Source organism: Alexandromys fortis, unplaced genomic scaffold, assembly GCF_014885135.2.
Source record: "Alexandromys fortis isolate MF-2015 unplaced genomic scaffold, M_Fortis_MF-2015_v1.1 scaffold_25, whole genome shotgun sequence".
NCBI lineage: Eukaryota > Metazoa > Chordata > Mammalia > Rodentia > Cricetidae > Alexandromys > Alexandromys fortis.
In genome coordinates, this window is record NW_026067904.1 from 8037156 (window position 1) to 8054236 (window position 17081).

The 17081-nt window shown below is 38.3% G+C and overlaps 1 protein-coding gene across 1 annotated transcript; it reads right to left on the minus strand.

Annotated features, from left to right (window-relative positions):
• Positions 1–10710: 10710 nt before the first annotated feature.
• On the minus strand, positions 10711–11939 carry LOC126497173 (glyceraldehyde-3-phosphate dehydrogenase-like). The gene has a single exon (XM_050135079.1). It carries the CDS (start codon positions 11868–11870, stop codon positions 10869–10871), a length of 1002 nt encoding a protein of 333 aa, XP_049991036.1. The 5' UTR covers positions 11871–11939; the 3' UTR covers positions 10711–10868.
• Between the last annotated feature and the right edge of the window lie 5142 nt (positions 11940–17081).

Sequence of the window (17081 nt, forward strand, 5' to 3'; positions counted from 1 at the left end):
TGTTTTATTTTTCTAAATAACATGTCTATTGAAAATTTGGGATATACTTTTTATCTTCGATACTTAATGTACTCTCTTCTGCTTGATGTATTCTATGTATAAGATTTTCCATTGAGTTTTCTAATTGGACTAGTGGGTGTTTCAATTCCATTTGTATTTCAGGTTGGCTTCTCTACAATGTTTCTATCTCTTGATTACAGTCCATTTTCACATCCTAAATTGTCTTTGTCATTTTCATCAGCTTCATATTTCTTGGGCATCACTCAAGCAAATATTCTCTATAAGCTCTTTCCCCTTGATTTCATTGAGCTGTTAGTTTGTGTCTTCTTTAAACTCTGTGGATTAATTGCAAATACTTCTAATTTTTCTATCCTGCCCAGTTCCCACAGCTGGTAAGCCCCAAAGAAAATCACACAGAGGTTTCCATAACTTATGAACTGATTGGCCCATTAGCTCAGGCTTTGTATTAGCTCTCATAACTTATATTAACCCATTATTCTTATCTATGTTAGCCACATAGCTCAGTACCTTTTTCAGTGAGGCAGGTCACATCCAGCTTCTTTGGTGGTCTGGGAAGAACTGCGAGGAATGGGCTTCCTCCTTCCCAAAACTCTCCTGTTCTCATTGCTCCACCTCTACTTCCTGTCTGGTTGATCTGCCTATATTTCCTGTCTGGCCAATCAGCATTTATTTAAAACATGATTGACAGAATATGGACAATTCTCCCACACCAGGCAGAGAAGACTGGGTTGGTATATAAGATATGCTTTCTGTTCTAGGCCTGGATTGGGGGAATAATGGGTCTGGGTGGAAAAGTTTTGTGTGACAGAGAACAGTCCTATGTTTGAGGAAATCAGTAGAGCAGATCCTAGCTAAAGCCTAGAGATCCTTTGGAGTGCAGGAATGGGAGACCAGTCTCAGCTGGACACTGATTGTGAGATTAAGGCTAGATCTTTCTAACTGTGGTAAAGGCATGAGTACAGAAGTCATGGTTAGTCAATGGGCTGGGCTAGACCTTGGAGGAGGATGTGGGAAGTTTGGGTACAAAGTGGAATAGTTGGGTGCCATACAGAAGCACTGTTTAAATAAAAAGAAAACCCAAGATAAAGCTTGAAAGCCTTCTTCCCTCATTTCCCCCAAATCTTCACTCAGTACAAGGACATGAATGAAGTTAGCTCAGCTGGCATGCAGTTTGGAGCAAGAAATAACATCCCATACCCATCATGGTTTTTATCATGACAGGAAAAATAATAGAATATAGCTTTGTTTATATTACCAGAAATCAGGTAAATTCAGTGGCAGCAGATAATCTGTTAGGAATGAAAAGTAAATTCCCATTTCTTGTGAATCCTGACAGTTGTTTCTGTTTGATTGTTTATAGTTTGCTGTTGGGATTATTCCTTAACACTTTGAATGTTGGCTATTTTAAAGTGGGATTTCTTGAGTGTGGATATTCTACCACTTACTTTAAAAATTCTGTCTCATCATATTGTATGAATCAAGCATCAGCAACTATTTCAATATGGGACCATCTCTGTAATAACTAACTTCACAACAGTGAATAAAGACCTTCCATGTCCCCAGAGTGCTGGTTATATTAAAAATATAACGGATTAATTGGGTTTCTCAAATCTTGGAATAACAGTAGCTGGCATTTTTCCAGCACTGTCCCTAAAAACCAGTAGATGAAATTCTGTCTGGAAGTGCAAAATGTTGAATTTTGAATAAAAGAATTTCCGTTCATTGTGTGCAGAGCAGAGAAAGAAAGGAGGGGTGGGCAAAAGCAGAAATTTTCACCCACTGCTTAGACTGCTTCTTATTAGTATTAATTGCAAGCTCAGTGTTAAGTCAAGTATGTGGAGATGTGAGCCCATGAATAATAATGACATTGAAGCACAATAATTAATAGAACAGAATGCTCCCCAAAGAGAAGACCCCCACTGTGAGGGGAGAAAAGACCTTGCCTTCCATAAGAGTCTCATATGGACGTTTGAACTTTGATTTTTCAAGGTGGAGTGAGGTGAAATGAATTTCACTTCATTAGCAATGTGGAGTGAGGCAAGCGCAGTGCCGGGAGAAGCAGTGTGCATTGTCAAATGTGCAGAACTCGACAGTGAATAACAGGCAGCTTCTTGATCCTGATTCTGCTAAACACAGGAAGCATTGTTGGTTTGGTTTTGTTCTGTTTTGTTTTTAAACACAATGCAGTTATGCAGAACCATTCAAACACAAAATATAAAGGTTAGTCATCAGTTTAGAAGCTGGTAAACATGTGACCATTCTAATAACCTGAAACTTACCCTGAATCCTAACCCTAACGGTACCCAACTTCAGATCCCACTAAGCAGCATCAGCAAACAAGCCCCCACACTAAGTGGTTCTTACATAACGTAGAAAACAGTCTCATATTTGCTTGCATTCTTACCTACATAAAAATGGACATTTCACTTTGTGAAGTTTTAAATCACTTATTAAAATAGAATTTTGTAAGTCTGTATAATTGTTAGTGAAATAAACATGAGATTTAGGGTGAAGTATAAGAGCAATAAAAGAAAAACTGCTGTGGAGAACAGAGTAGTTAACATAATGAAGAAATGTATGTAGAGTTGAATGAAATTCAAAAGATGAATAATAAAAATGTTAGGATCCTATGGAGAGTAGGGTAGGTGTTTAGAGAATAAACTGTTTGCAATGGAACTGACTTCGTTCCCAGAATTAACAAGGAGCAGCTTGAAGTCACCCTATACTCTTTTCTCTCAATTCCACCACAGGCACACAAACACATGCATGCACACACACACACACACACACACACACACACACTAAATAAATAAATACATTTAAAATAATGTAAAAGAAAGGTAAAACTTCTTAAGCAATAGGCATTTTAATAATAACTACTGAAAGGAGTTCAAGAAAAGAAGAAACATAATCCCCACTGTGTAGATTTCAAAATGAAACAAAATAGTGATTTCTAAATACAAAAGTAATTTTCTCAAACAGTATATGTTGGCTCCCATACATTTAAAGCTACATGATATATGTATTCTAGTTTCATTTCTGTTGTGATAAACATCATTACCAAAAAGAACTTGTGGAAAAAAGGGTTGATCGGTGTGTCATTGAAGGAACTCAGAACAGGAACTCCACCAGGATGGAATCTTGGTGCTGAAATCATGGAGCAACAACAAAGAGGCAGACGGGTGTGATTCAGGAGAGCCTGTTGCAGCCCCGAAGTTCATACTCTCACTCCATTCTCTTCCATATACCAAGAGTCCGACCAACACCTTCATCTTATCTGTGACAAAGAGCATATTGGAGCTATCACAACAGTGTACAACTAACCGATCATAAGAAAAATAACAAATGATAAACCCTTTACTTTGAGCAGTTTGAGAAACCAGAATTACCACTGTCATTGAGCAGGAAAATCACCAGCACAATGGTATCAGCCAATAAACATGAGAGTAAATGAGTGCGCATAATGAGATGTGTTCGCGCACATGCAGAAAGTACACTTGAGTGCTCTAGTGCGGCAAAATGCCCTAGTTCTACCCACTAACAAATCCCCTTGAAGTGAAGACATCCCCACTGGACATCTGGCCTTGAGTGAGGCCATCCATATTGTGACAGAAATTATCATTATAAACAAATGAACATTTACAAATTGGGACATGGAGAATAGTCACAGAGCTGAAAAGGATGCACCTAGAAACCTGGTAATAGGGAAGTGATTTTCCAAATGGGAAATTTTAAAGGATTTTAGACACATCAAATACTTGGATAAAAATGGGACTTTACATGTATATTTGCCTTAATTTTTAATGTGTTTCTATTCCCAAAAGAAGCAACACTTTTAAAATAAATAATAGTACTTGACATTTTAGAAGACCACCTAAAACTTCTAATAAGTATTATTATTTTAATATTAAATATCATATATCTAAATATCTAAAATCATACCATGTTTTAGAGATAACTTTGCAGTCCCATAGATAAATGGTTTAGATGATTTATATTTGCGTTATAGATCAGGTATCATTCACAGCACTCATTTGTCACAGCTACTTGATTCAACTTGGAGGGGAGAAAGAAATCTCAAGTTTTCTCACAACTGCAAAGTACCTATCATATTTGGACTTTGCTAATTCATATCTTAGATTAATTAAACATGGGTTCAAACTGACAGAAAAAGTATCTCTTCAAATGAAGAGACCTGAGCCAAAAAAGACTAAATATTTCATCTAGAATCTGAGATTTGCTGTCGTTGTGCCACCATTTGTACGCCATGTATTGTTTAATTTTGTTTTGTTAACTTTAGATTGCAGTTTTTGTTTGTTCGATTCACTGCTTTGTTGAGCACCTACACGTTTTGGGAAATGGAACTATTTCTCCCGGGCGAGGAGAAGGGAAGGGGCCTGCCGTTCTCTGTGCTTGTTCTTTGCATGAAATTCAGTTTTGGGACACACAGTGCAAGATGGGGGTGAGAACAAGTGTCTACTCACACCCCTTTGCACACATCCCATTATAATTCTGTCACACAACCAAGCATTGTTCTCCAGTGGAAGCAGGTGGTAACCTTTGCCTTAGCTATGAATGTAAGAAGCCGATTTATGGATACCTGCAAATCATGGAGGGCAGTTTCCCATATTTTCATTTGCTGTTCTCTAAGAATTAATCAGCATTGAAGTATTTGGCCATGGGTTCCTCCTTTCTCTAAGAGCAGTCTGCCAGTTTATTATTCTATTTTCCTCTCTGAGTATCTCTTCCATATCACCAGTATATGAAATGGGACTCAAGGTACCTGTTGCAAAGAAAGAAGCATTTTAGTCTGAACAGATCAGTTATACAGTTGCCATTAAAAATTTTATATTTTCCCTCCAGTTGTACTTTTTTGCAAAGTACACTGTGTGTGCGTATTGTGACTGTTTTTCAATTTTGGAAATTAGAATCATGGCTATCTTTGAAATGTTTCACTATCCAAAACACATTCATTTTTTTGTATGTCTGACCAAGCTCAGCCTTGTATATAAAAACAATTATGGACTTTTTAGAATACTCCTTATGTATCAGTTACCTTGGACTTCCAAAACAAAATGTCACTTGCTTAGAGGAAACAAATTTATTTTCTTGAAATTATATAGATTGGAAGTTGGGTTCAGGGTGAAAGATGATCAGGACTTAATACCAGATCTTTTTTCTGATTTGCAGACATCTTCTGCCTGACTCCTAGGATGCAGGTAGACCTATGGTACTCACTTTATACAAATATATCATTTCATTTACAATAGGATCCACTCTTACACACTGCCTTAATCTTAACTACCTTCATAGAGCTCCTCTTCCAAGTGAGATCACATGATACTTTAGGAAATCAATACATGATCTGAAAAGAATAAAGACTTCCCATAGGAAATATTTTCTCTTTCAGAAAAGATCATCATATGTAGAAGGAAGCTGTGGGCTGCGTTCCCACCCAGCTCCCACATGGCTAGCTTTATACCCGAAATAACAACACACAAATTGTATTATTTTAAACACTGCTTGGCCCATTAGTTCTAGCCTCTTACTGGCTAACTCTCACATCTTGATTAACCCATTTCTAATAATCTGTGTAGCACCACGAGGTGGTGGCTTACCAGGAAGGATCTTAACCTGCGTCCATCTTGGAGAGGAGAGGCATGGTGACTGCTTGAATCTGCTTCTTTCTCCCAGCATTCTGTTCTGTCTACTCCAACTACCTAATTTTCTGTCCTATCAGGGCCAAGGCAGTTTCTTTATTAACCAATGAAAGTAACACAAAGACCCTCCTCCATCAACTGCACAAGGTTTGTTCAGTTGGACTTCCTTAAATCCTTCCTGAGCTGGGATGTCCTTCTCTATATGTGTTGCTTTTATAGGTTGTGTTTGATGAATAAAATTGTTTGGGCCAATGGCTTAGCAGAATAAAGCCAGGTGGAAAATCCAAAGAGATGATATAGATGATATAGATATAGGTATAGATATAGATATAGATATAGATATAGATATAGATATAGATATAGATATAGATATAGATATAGATATATATAGGGAGAAAGAAAGAGACAGAGTAGAAGGAGTCAAGGACTCATGTAACCACAGAAAAAGAAAGGTGCCTGACACTATTGGTAAGCTAAAGATTCATGGCGATACATAGATTAATAGAAATGTGCTAATTTAAAATATGAGAGCTAGCTAGGAGTATGCCTGAGCCATTGGCCAAACAGTGTTATAATTATTATAGTTTTGTGTGATTATTCAGGCTTGTGTGGCTAGGAAATAAAAGCAGTCTCTCTTTCCACCTTCCAGTCAATAGCACCTACTTCATTGTAGAACTATGCAATGCACACTAAACTGTTGTTTTCATATAATTTTAAGACTAATTCAAAAGTTAATAATGGACTATTTCTGTTCATTATGTCTTATACTAAATGTTTGTTGGTTTGCATTTTCAGTATTCACTATTAGATTCTAAGATTGTTGTTTATATTCAGTTTGTGCTATCAAGCTTACATTTAAAAAAATTTAGATGATGGGGTATCAGAGAAGACAATGTATGACTGTCATACTCAAACATTTCATGATTACACAGTGTAATAAGAATGAAATAAGCTGATTAGCAAGAGGCGTTCAATATTAGATATTCCAGGTTGAGGAAACTTAAATAAATGTCCTTTTTTGAAGCAGATAATAATTACAATATTTCTGTACCCAATAGATACGAATCCAATTAGACATATTGATAACGTCTATATTGTGGAGCTAACCAGGAATGAAAGCAAATAGGAAACATAGCTATAACCTGTGGTACACTGCAAAGAAGTATATACACAGAAACAAAGTGGGGCAACTGGCTTTAAAGCAACAGAAAACACCATGTGTTCAACTAAACCCGGCAAATGTAGACATGTGGCATTCAGAAGGGGTGTATTTAAAGCACAGCTGAGTAGAAGCGAAGATCTCTGTCTCAAAGATAAAGGGCTATAATTTTCAAAATGTATATGGCAAAGAAACAAAAAGGAAGTCAAGAATATTTTTGTCGGCTCTAACAACAAAGTCCCTAAACTTCCATTGTACTCTTTCCCTATGTAGCAAAGCCAGATTAGGAGACGTATTGCCTCAGAAAGCAACTCATCCATGTCTGTAAGAGAAGAAGAGGGAGCAAACTTATTCAACTGGAAGGTGCCTGTGGAATTTCTGCTGTCATACAGTTGAAACAATTAGCCAAATTTTCTACACTTACTCTTCTTCTTCTTTTTTTCTTTCTTTGTACCAATGCATGCAACAAGAGTGACAGTCACGCTGAAAGTCCTTGCAATTGCAGCTAATGGGAGGCGGTAAAGTGGCTAGATCCTATGAATTCATGATTTTAACAGCTGAGAAGGTAAGGGGCTTTGCTCACATTTCTAAGATTAAAATAAAGCATTATTCTAATTCATTTAGTACCTCGGAACTTTGGTAATGCTGCTAAGTGGACAGTCTTTAAGGGAAAGGCCAATGACAATCAGATGACTCTGACTAGGGGAGCTCTATTGTTGAACCCCTGGGCCAAGAATGATATAACCACACCAAGGACAGAAGGCAGAAACAGCTGCTCCCCTCACATTGCTTCCCACAACTGCAGGTGAAGCTCTAAGCCAGCTTATGAACACCCATTCACTCCACAGAAAATGAGGTGATTTTGGATCAACACAATGTAGGAGAAAAGAAGAAAGAATAATTTCCTCACCAAAGAGATGTGAGTGAACCTGGGGTGGGATTGAAAAAGATAAACTGTGCCCAGTGATTTGAAGAGTGAATATACCTTAAGTATCTGAATTAGCCCATTTTCAAAAGACTTTTAGGTCATGTAAGTGAAAAATAAAAGCTAGACTGATGCCTTGATAGTGTGAACACTATTGAAAGACTTTAGTGAGATGTCAGAAGCCGTGATCTTAGGGATGTGGAAAAGGCTGAGTCAGTAACCGTACTGTTGCATGATAAAGGGTACCATAACTTGAACAAACTCTAACCATGTAAAAACATAGATTCGGCAGTATGTACTGGTAACAGCCTCCAATGGGGAGGCAGCAAGGAGGATTTCTGAGTCTTGAGGGCCATCCTTTCAAGCCACTCAATGTACCCTGAGTTCAATGACAACCTCAATAAATAAGGAAAACAACAACTGAGGAAGATACAGTATTTTGACCTCTGTCTTCTTCATTGTGAACCAGCAAAACCACCACATACATACATAGATGCATACACACATACGTATGTACATACATACATACATACATACATGGGAAGGGGAATGGGAGTAAAATGGAAGTCCCATTGTTTTTTCTTTCTAGATGCCACTTTTATTCCCATAAGCAAAAAATAACAAGCTTCAGTTACAGACAGATATTGGCATGCTGATAAGCCTAGGGTTTAAGATCACGAAAACTTTCCAGAATCTAAAAGTATACAAACTTTGGTCCATGGCTACATGTATCACAATGTCTTTGTCTCATATTATTATGCTGTAATGAATATCTTGACAAAAGATGATATATTTGTCTCATAATTCAAGCTTAAAGTCCGTGGTTCAGGGGATGTCAAGGTGGCAGTAACTTGAAACTACAATTCGTATCACACCCAAAGCATAGAACGATGAATCTGCGCATGCTTCTCAGTACTCAGCATCCCTTTTCCATTTGTATTTATTTCAGGACCCAGCTCCTGATGCAATGCCATCCACATCCAGAATGATTCTACCTCAGCAAACCTAAATAAAATAATCATTCACAGGTATCCACAGAAGTTAACACTCCCCTCCTAGTTAACTCCAGATTGTGTTAAACAGACTATTAGATATGAGCATCATACACAGGACAGCTGCACTTGTAGCACAGCACATTTATAGATTACATCATTCTGTTGTGTCAAATATTGGATGCCACTGGAGATGTTTGAAAATGCATGGTCCTATAGGGAAAAACAACATGATTATGAGAGATGCTATGAAGCCATAAAGAAGAGTTCTCAGCTTTGTTGTAGAAGAAAGTCAACGGTATTACTAGGATCTTAAAGGAGACTGAGAAATAGAGTACTAAATTTCAAAAATAAAATGTATTGTGGTTTGAAAAGGGAGGTGAAGAAGAAGAAATGTTAGAGTTTGGATGATAAATTGGAGATCGGTGATTATATGTAAAAACAAACAAAACTGCTATAAATCAGCTCTTTCTTTTAAAAGTTGTGTGCCTGCATGAGTGTGTGTGTGTGAGTGTGCTATACATGTGTGTGTTTGTGTGTGTGTGTATGAGTGTGCATAACAGCATTCTTACATGTTGCAGCTACCCTAACTTCTCCCTCCAACAGATCAGGAGATACTCATGATGGATGTCTTTTGGTCCCGCATGTGTTTCATCAGCTTTTCCATTTCTATAGGCTCACCAAAGGTACAAGAAGGGCAGTTGTGATGTAGCAGTATTGAAATGACCATGATAAATGGTGTGACTGGAATAGTGAATGTAAATAAAAGGCTTTTGTTGCAAGGATTTGATCTGATCTTGTTCTGTTGGGACATGGTAGAAGATTCAAGAAGTTGGGTCACTGAAAGTATGATGTCACTGAGAAGATATAGGAATATCAGGGCCTACTACTATCAATCTTTCCTTTACATCCCAGTCGCTACAAGGCATGACTCTTCACCATACTTTTCTTACAAAACAGCAGAGCCAGCAAACCAAGAAAGAAAAATTTAAATACCTAAGCCAAAATGAGCCTTTTTGTCTTAAATTTTGAGATGATTGTGTCAGGTATTTTGTTACAATAATGGAAATCTAAACAATAGGGGGCTTTAGGAGTGGAAGTGAGAAAAGCATCATCTACACAACTAAGCAGATGTAGTCAACTTACGCTTTACCACAAGCGTATCCTATTAGAATCCTATCAGTCACCTGGGTGTAAGAAGGAAATGTACGTTCAAACTGCTCCTGGAAAGTAGGCGAAGGGAGAGAAACTAAAAGCTGCTTCCATGAATGGCTTCCATTCATGCTTCTCTCTCCTTTCCTTCATTGTGGTCTAAATCACTAGGCAGAGCACCCTGATGACAGTGTGTATAAATTATAAAGATATGTGTTTGTGTCTTCAGTTCTTTGATTGTGTGAAGTCTGTGCTTCAGAAGTGCTGCTCTCCATGCCTACAGCAGAGCCTCCTTCCTGTCATTTGTGCCCTCTTCATGCAAATCCTATTGTCACAGCCCCATCGGTCCCAGGTGCCATCCATCTTCAGCCAGAACGATTGCTTTATTACCACATTCATCAATTTGTGCCCTGGGCTCCAGTTAGAAGTGACTTGGAAAGACAAAACTGTTGCCTTAGTAATTGAATATGAAAGTCTTATTAGGGACCACTTTCACTAATCTGAGATGAAAGTCACTAATGCGATATGACTTTAACACTGAATAAGCAACAATAAATTCTGATATGATGTGAATATTAATAGATGCAACAGGAGAGTGTTAATATGTTAATGTGGTGAGATATTGCTAACAAGATGTGAGGATTGCATTTGGAAAGCATTAATATCACCTCACCGCAACTCCCTGGATTTGCAAATATCTTGTTCTAAGATAGCCTCTGTCTAGATTTCAGGAAGAAACCTCTTATTCTTTTTTTTTTTGAGGGGTGCAATGAACTTTATTGATGGTATTCAAGAGAGTAGGGCTCCCTAAGCCCCCTCCTGTTATTCTGGGGGTCTGGGATGGAAACTGTGAGGGAGATGCTCAGTGTCAAGGGTTAGTTAGGACAGGGACTGCTCAGCAGCCGAGGACCTCTCTCTTGCTGTGTCCTTGCTGGGATGGGTGGTCCAGGGCGGGCTTCTTACTCCTTGGAGGCCATGTAGGCCATGAGGTCCACCACTCTGTTGCTGTAGCCGAATTCATTGTCGTACCAGGAAATGAGCTTTACAAAGTTGTCATTGAGAGCAATGCCAGCCCCAGCATCGAAGGTGGAAGAGTGGGAGTCACTGTTAAAGTCACAGGAGACGACCTGGTCCTCAGTGTAGCCCAGGATGCACTTTAGTGGGCCCTCGGATGCCTGCTTCACCACCTTCTTGATGTTGTCATACTTGGCAGCTTTCTCCAGGCGGCAAGTCAGATCGACGACGGACACATTGGAGGTAGGAACGCGGAAGGCCATGCCCGTGAGCTTCCCATTCAGCTCTGGGATGACTTTGCCCACAGCCTTGGCAGCGCCAGTGGACGCAGGGATGATGTTCTGGGCAGCGCCACGGCCGTCTAGCCACAGCTTCCCAGAGGGGCCATCCACAGTCTTCTGGGTGGCCGTGATGGCATGGACTGTGGTCATGAGTCCTTCCACGATGCCAAAGTTGTCATGGATGACCTTGGCCAAGGGGGCTAAGCAGTTGGTGGTGCAGGAAGCGTTGCTGACAATCTTGAGGGAATTGTCATATTTGTCATGGTTCACACCCATCACAAACATGGGGGCATCGGCAGAAGGGGCGGAGATGATGACCCTCTTGGCCCCACCCTTCAAGTGGGCCCCAGCCTTCATCATGGTGGTGAAGACACCAGTAGACTCCACAACATACTCGGCGCCGGCATCCCCCCATTTGATGTTGGCGGGATCTCGCTCCTGGAAGATGGTGATGGCCTTCCCGTTGATGACAAGCTTCCCATTCTCAGCCTTAACTGTGCCTTTGAACTTGCCATGGGTGGAGTCATACTGGAACATGTAGACCATGTAGTTGAGGTCAATGAAAGGGTCATTGATGGCAACAACATCCACTTTGCCAGAAGTGAAGGCAGCCCTGGTAACCAGGCATCCAATACGGCCAAATCCGTTCACTCCGACCTTCACCATCGTGTCTCTGGAAAGAGGCTGGCACTGCGCGAAAAGAAGCGGCTGTCTCTAGAACAGGCAGGAGCAGAGAGCCGAAACCTCTTATTCTTGAAGCCATTTCCACAATAAAAGTCTGTCTTATTTTGATGTTCTTGGTTTTAAAATATAAGTAAAGAGTTATTGGAGTGAATTGCATTTTTCTCAATCATTTTCATCTATTGATTGAATCACATAAATTATGAAATAGTATGAGATAACAATATGGTTGACAACAATACAATTTTCATACATTCTAGAAAGAAAGAAGAATAAGTGGGAAGGCATAGATTTGAGTACTCCTGTATACCACCAGGAACCTCCTTTCTTTCTATGCTGTTTCTAACCTTTCATGCTTCATCCACAGCAGATATCTTTCTGTGTTTCAGTCTGCCACACCACTGCTAATGTCAAAGAGATTCATGAACCAGGTAGTGAACTTCACATAACACATCAAAGTACTTGAGTGACCTTTGGTGCTGATCCAAGTTTCTCCTATTTTAGTGTTTTCATTTTGTTACAAGTCATGTGTCTCTGAATGCATGGCTAATGTCAGAAAACTGTATCTTTAGTGGTTGGTGTTGACATCAAGAAGTAGCCCAAAACCCTGTGTTCATCTCGGTGTTCAGGACTTATAACAATGGAGTCACATGTAGTAGCATGAGATAGTGTGTTTACCTATATGCATGTGTGTGTTAATGTTTCTCTTTATATGAACTTTTCTAGCTAGACAAATTCAAAAAACAATTCAATTTCAATTTGTGTATTTCAAAGCCTAGTGTAACTAGGACCAATCATGACCAGTTTTAAAGGGCTTATTTACTTAAAACAGCCTTGCAGCATTCCTCTTCCTCTCGTCAGCTCACCATGTCTATAGAGACCTTAAAGTTTCATTGCATCAGCCAGCAATTTTACAGTCAGTGTCTACTTGTGCAATCCTTTGTATTAGGCTTTTCTGGTTACTAAAAATTGTGGAATTTGCATGTTCTTCAATCTAGGATATTTTCATTATGAACCTTTACAGATAAAAAGGAATATGCAAAATTAAAATATGAAGTGAAATTCATAATTCAGATTATTGAGTATAATTTGTACTATTTTAAGTTAGGGACAGAAAGATGATGTATTAGGAATCACAATTTAAGAAGTGAGATTTTATAAACTGGATTGTTTCAAAACACAGCAGTCACAAAAACAACTTTGGGTTTGTTTCGATATTGTATATTATTGAATCAACAAAAATCTTAAATCAGGACTGGAAAAATGATTCTGTGGATAAAAGAACCCTCATCTAGTCCCTGGCACAGACATCAAGTAGCTCACAACAACCTGTAAGTCCAGTCCCATAAAATCCAACATCCCCTTGCAGCCTCTGCTGATGCATGTAGTTACATGCACATATCAGTACATGTGTGCCCTCTGACACACACACATACACATACACACATGTGATAACTAAAAGTTTTTATCTAAAACCTGAAAAAAGCAAAAGAACCCATAGCAGTTTTTGCTAACACTTCAATATAACTGTCAATAACTAACGAGGAAATCAAAGTGCAAAGAGTATCATGAGCATTGCTAGTTTATTTACTTACCTACTGCTACCTTCCGAAAATAGATAATTATCTTTGGCCACACAAGAAGATGAAGAAGACTGGGTCAAATGAGAACAAATGCTTCCTCGGGATTTCAAAACATTATTTCTGTGTAGTCTACACATTTAACTTAAGGAGCATTTTGTTCTAAGAATTGCAGATAGGTTAGAATAGTATACAACTTTACAGACAACTTTCCTATTGGTCAACATGGGACTAAAAAATGACACGTTACATATGATCAAATCAAAACAGTGAAAACAGTGGAATCCTTACAGTTAACAGTTATACTTGAATTATTGAATTATTGCCTTGACTCAGAATACATTATGAGTTCAAACATAATTAAGGCTTCTATATACTTTACCATCCCATAGTTATATGGAGTATAAGAGATGGTATTAGTGTTTCTGACATATAGTTTTTACAAATAAAGATTGGATGATAAAGAGACATAACAGTTGTACTCTAGTATATGGGGAAACTTAAACTAAGGACCAACACTTTCAACACTGCAGAGTCACTGTACATTTCTGCTCCATGACCTCCAAGCATTGGTGATAAGGGTTCTCCAAAGTAAACTGAAAAGATAGAAAATGGAAGGATGGTGCCTAGGATAATTTTCTACCAGTAAATTCTTCTGTATGAGTCTTTCACTATGTCAGTGATGGCAACATTTGCATGGAAAGAATGGCATTAGAATTTGCTCACATGGTACCCTTCATCTTATCATATGATTGTAGGAAAGTCATACAAACCAGGGGATTCCTACTAAGAATGATATACTAGAACACAGCAAGTCAGAGGCAGATCTCACCATGTGTCAAATGGGTGGACCTGATCTGTTTTTCAAGGCTCCAATAACTTCATGAGAGTTATGGATATATTGTTATGTATTGAGTAAATTTCTTGTGTTTTCTGTCTTTTAAATATAATGTTAATAATAATGGCTATTTGTAAATGGAGACTGTTTGTTTTCTGTCCATCCAGACACAAATAATCACATAGAAACTATATTAATTACAACACTGTTTGGCCAATAGCCTATGCAAATTCAAGCTAGCTCTTACATCTTAAATTAACCCATTTCTATTAATCTATGTATCACCATAAGGCTGTGGCCTATGGTTAAAGTTTTGGGCATTTGTCTCTTTCAGCAGCTACATGATGTCTCTTTGACTCTGCCTACTCTATGCCTTTGTTCAGATTTCCCACCTGGCTTTACTCTGCTAAGCCATTGTCTGAAAGAGCTTTATTCATTATACAATAAAAGTGACACATATACGAAAGGGCATCCCAATCAGCTATTGGGTTGAATTTTATAAAGATTAAATGAGGTAGGTTTCCTGATGTAGACATTGCCTTATCTTTTAGAAATAACCTAGAATTATACGGGAAAAATTTCTCAGTACTAGATTGTTTTCATCAGGTGAGTCTGTGGGTATGTCTGAGGGACTGTTTACATTGTGGTGTGGGAGGTCCTTCTGTCTATGTGTTGCTTTTATTGGTTAATGAATAAACAACTGCTTTGAGCCTATGGCATGGAAGAACAGAACTATGTTGGGGAAACTAAACTATATGCTGGGAGAAAGAACGAAGGAGTCAGAGAGAAGCCATGGAGCCATCAGAGACAGACACTGGGAACTTTTCAACATAAACCACAGCCACGTGGTGATATACAGATTAATAGAAATGGGTTAAATTAATAAGTAAGAGCTATTCAGTAGGAAGCTAGAGCTAATGGGCCAAGCAGTGATTCAATTAATGCAGTTTCTGCATTGTTATTTCGGTTCTGGGAGACTGAGAAAAAAAGTGGCCTTCTCCAACAGATTGGCATGCCAACATGGGTAACTACATCCACATAAAAACCCGAGAAGCTTAAAACTCACTAGACACAAAAATAAAGAGTTTAGCACATTTTCTTGCTGCTTGCTGGTGGTGTGCCACAGCACTTTTTTTTTTTTTGATTTGTTTTTGTTGTTGTATTTTTTTTTTAATTTTTTTTTCGAGGCAGGATTTCTCAGTATCTTTACAGCTCTTATAAGAGAGGTTTTCCTGATTCAGAAGTAGCAGAAATAAAGGTGCGGTTTTGAAATACTGAGCTTTTGGGGCTGTGCTGCCGGCACTGAACTCTGACTCTTTCTGGAAGACTGGTTACAGAGTATTTGAGTGGAGTCTCTGAGCAGAGTGCTACAACTTGCTTAATGGCAACATAGACTGTACCTAACAATGGGGCTATGAGCATGGCTCTCAGAAGCAAAGAACAGTTCCACCATGCTGGACTGGGTGGGCCAAGGTAGTGGTGCCATTTTCCATAGTAATGCAGCAGCTTAAGTTGATAAGAAAAGATTAGCATTTTAAGAAGTGATCTTGGACAGTAAAAAATTACGGATTCACAATAGTACAGATTCAGACATAAAAGGCCTCTAAATGGACCACAGTGTTGGATAAATGTATGTAGACTTGGGAGAGAGAAGAAAATGAGTATAGAGAGTTATAAAAAGAAGTATATGTTTTTTTTAATCAAAGTCTTTAAAGAACAAAATAAAGACAGTCATAGATTAAAGGTATAAAGAAAAATAAGCCATCTAAAGATGAACTATACACAAAGAGTCTGGATTATGAATATTATTGTGGTTTCTTTAATGTTTTGACTGCAAAGGAACTAAATACAGAGAGACATTTCATTGTCTGGGCTGCTAAACTAAACCATTATGTATATTATAAAGATATCTTGACTTCAAAATTTGGGTCTAAGGATATGTTGCTTTGTAAAAGAGGTTCTTCTTTTGTCTCCACAAAGGATGAGAACCTGTGGATTAATTCCAGGCTAATATGGTTTTACAGACCCCAACCCCCAAAGAGGTCACTGTGAACACCCTCAAAAAATTACTTTGTCCAATAAACAGCAGAAAGAATTTTGAACAAAACTGTGCCCATATTTCTAATATTGTTTGTAAATGTTTCTTTACATTTAAAGGGGGATATGCTATAAAGATGGACACTTTGCATTGGTATGGGTCTTGATTTATTGATAGAAGTTTTAGTTCAATTTTGTTATATTGTAGCCGGGCGGTGGTGGCACACGCCTTTAATCCCAGCACTCAGGAGGCAGAGGCAGGCGGATCTCTGTGAGTTCGAGACCAGCCTGGTCTACAGAGCTAGCTCCAGGACAGGCTCCAAAGCCACAGAGAAACCCTGTCTCGAAAAACCCCACAAAAAAAAACTAGCCATAAAAATTTTGTTATATTGTATTTATTCTCTTAATTAAGGTATTTTGTTTTTGCAGCTCATTTAAAAATATAATGTATAATTAAGAAATATAGGTTAAGAGATAATAATCTATAATAGGCAGGATTGTAGTCATGCTAGTTAGGTTTTCTAGATATATAGAGATATATTTCAGTTAGGTACTCTTAAAATATTTCAGACACTTTCAGTATATGTTTTAAGAATTTTGGATTTTTCATGACAATGAGACACATCTGTCCTGAGAGCACCAGTTACTTCAAGAAGAAGATTGGTATTGAAGAGACTCCTTATGGAGTTGGTTAGCTATTTGGGCAAGAAAGTGCTCTTGCCTGGACTGCTTCATGAACTG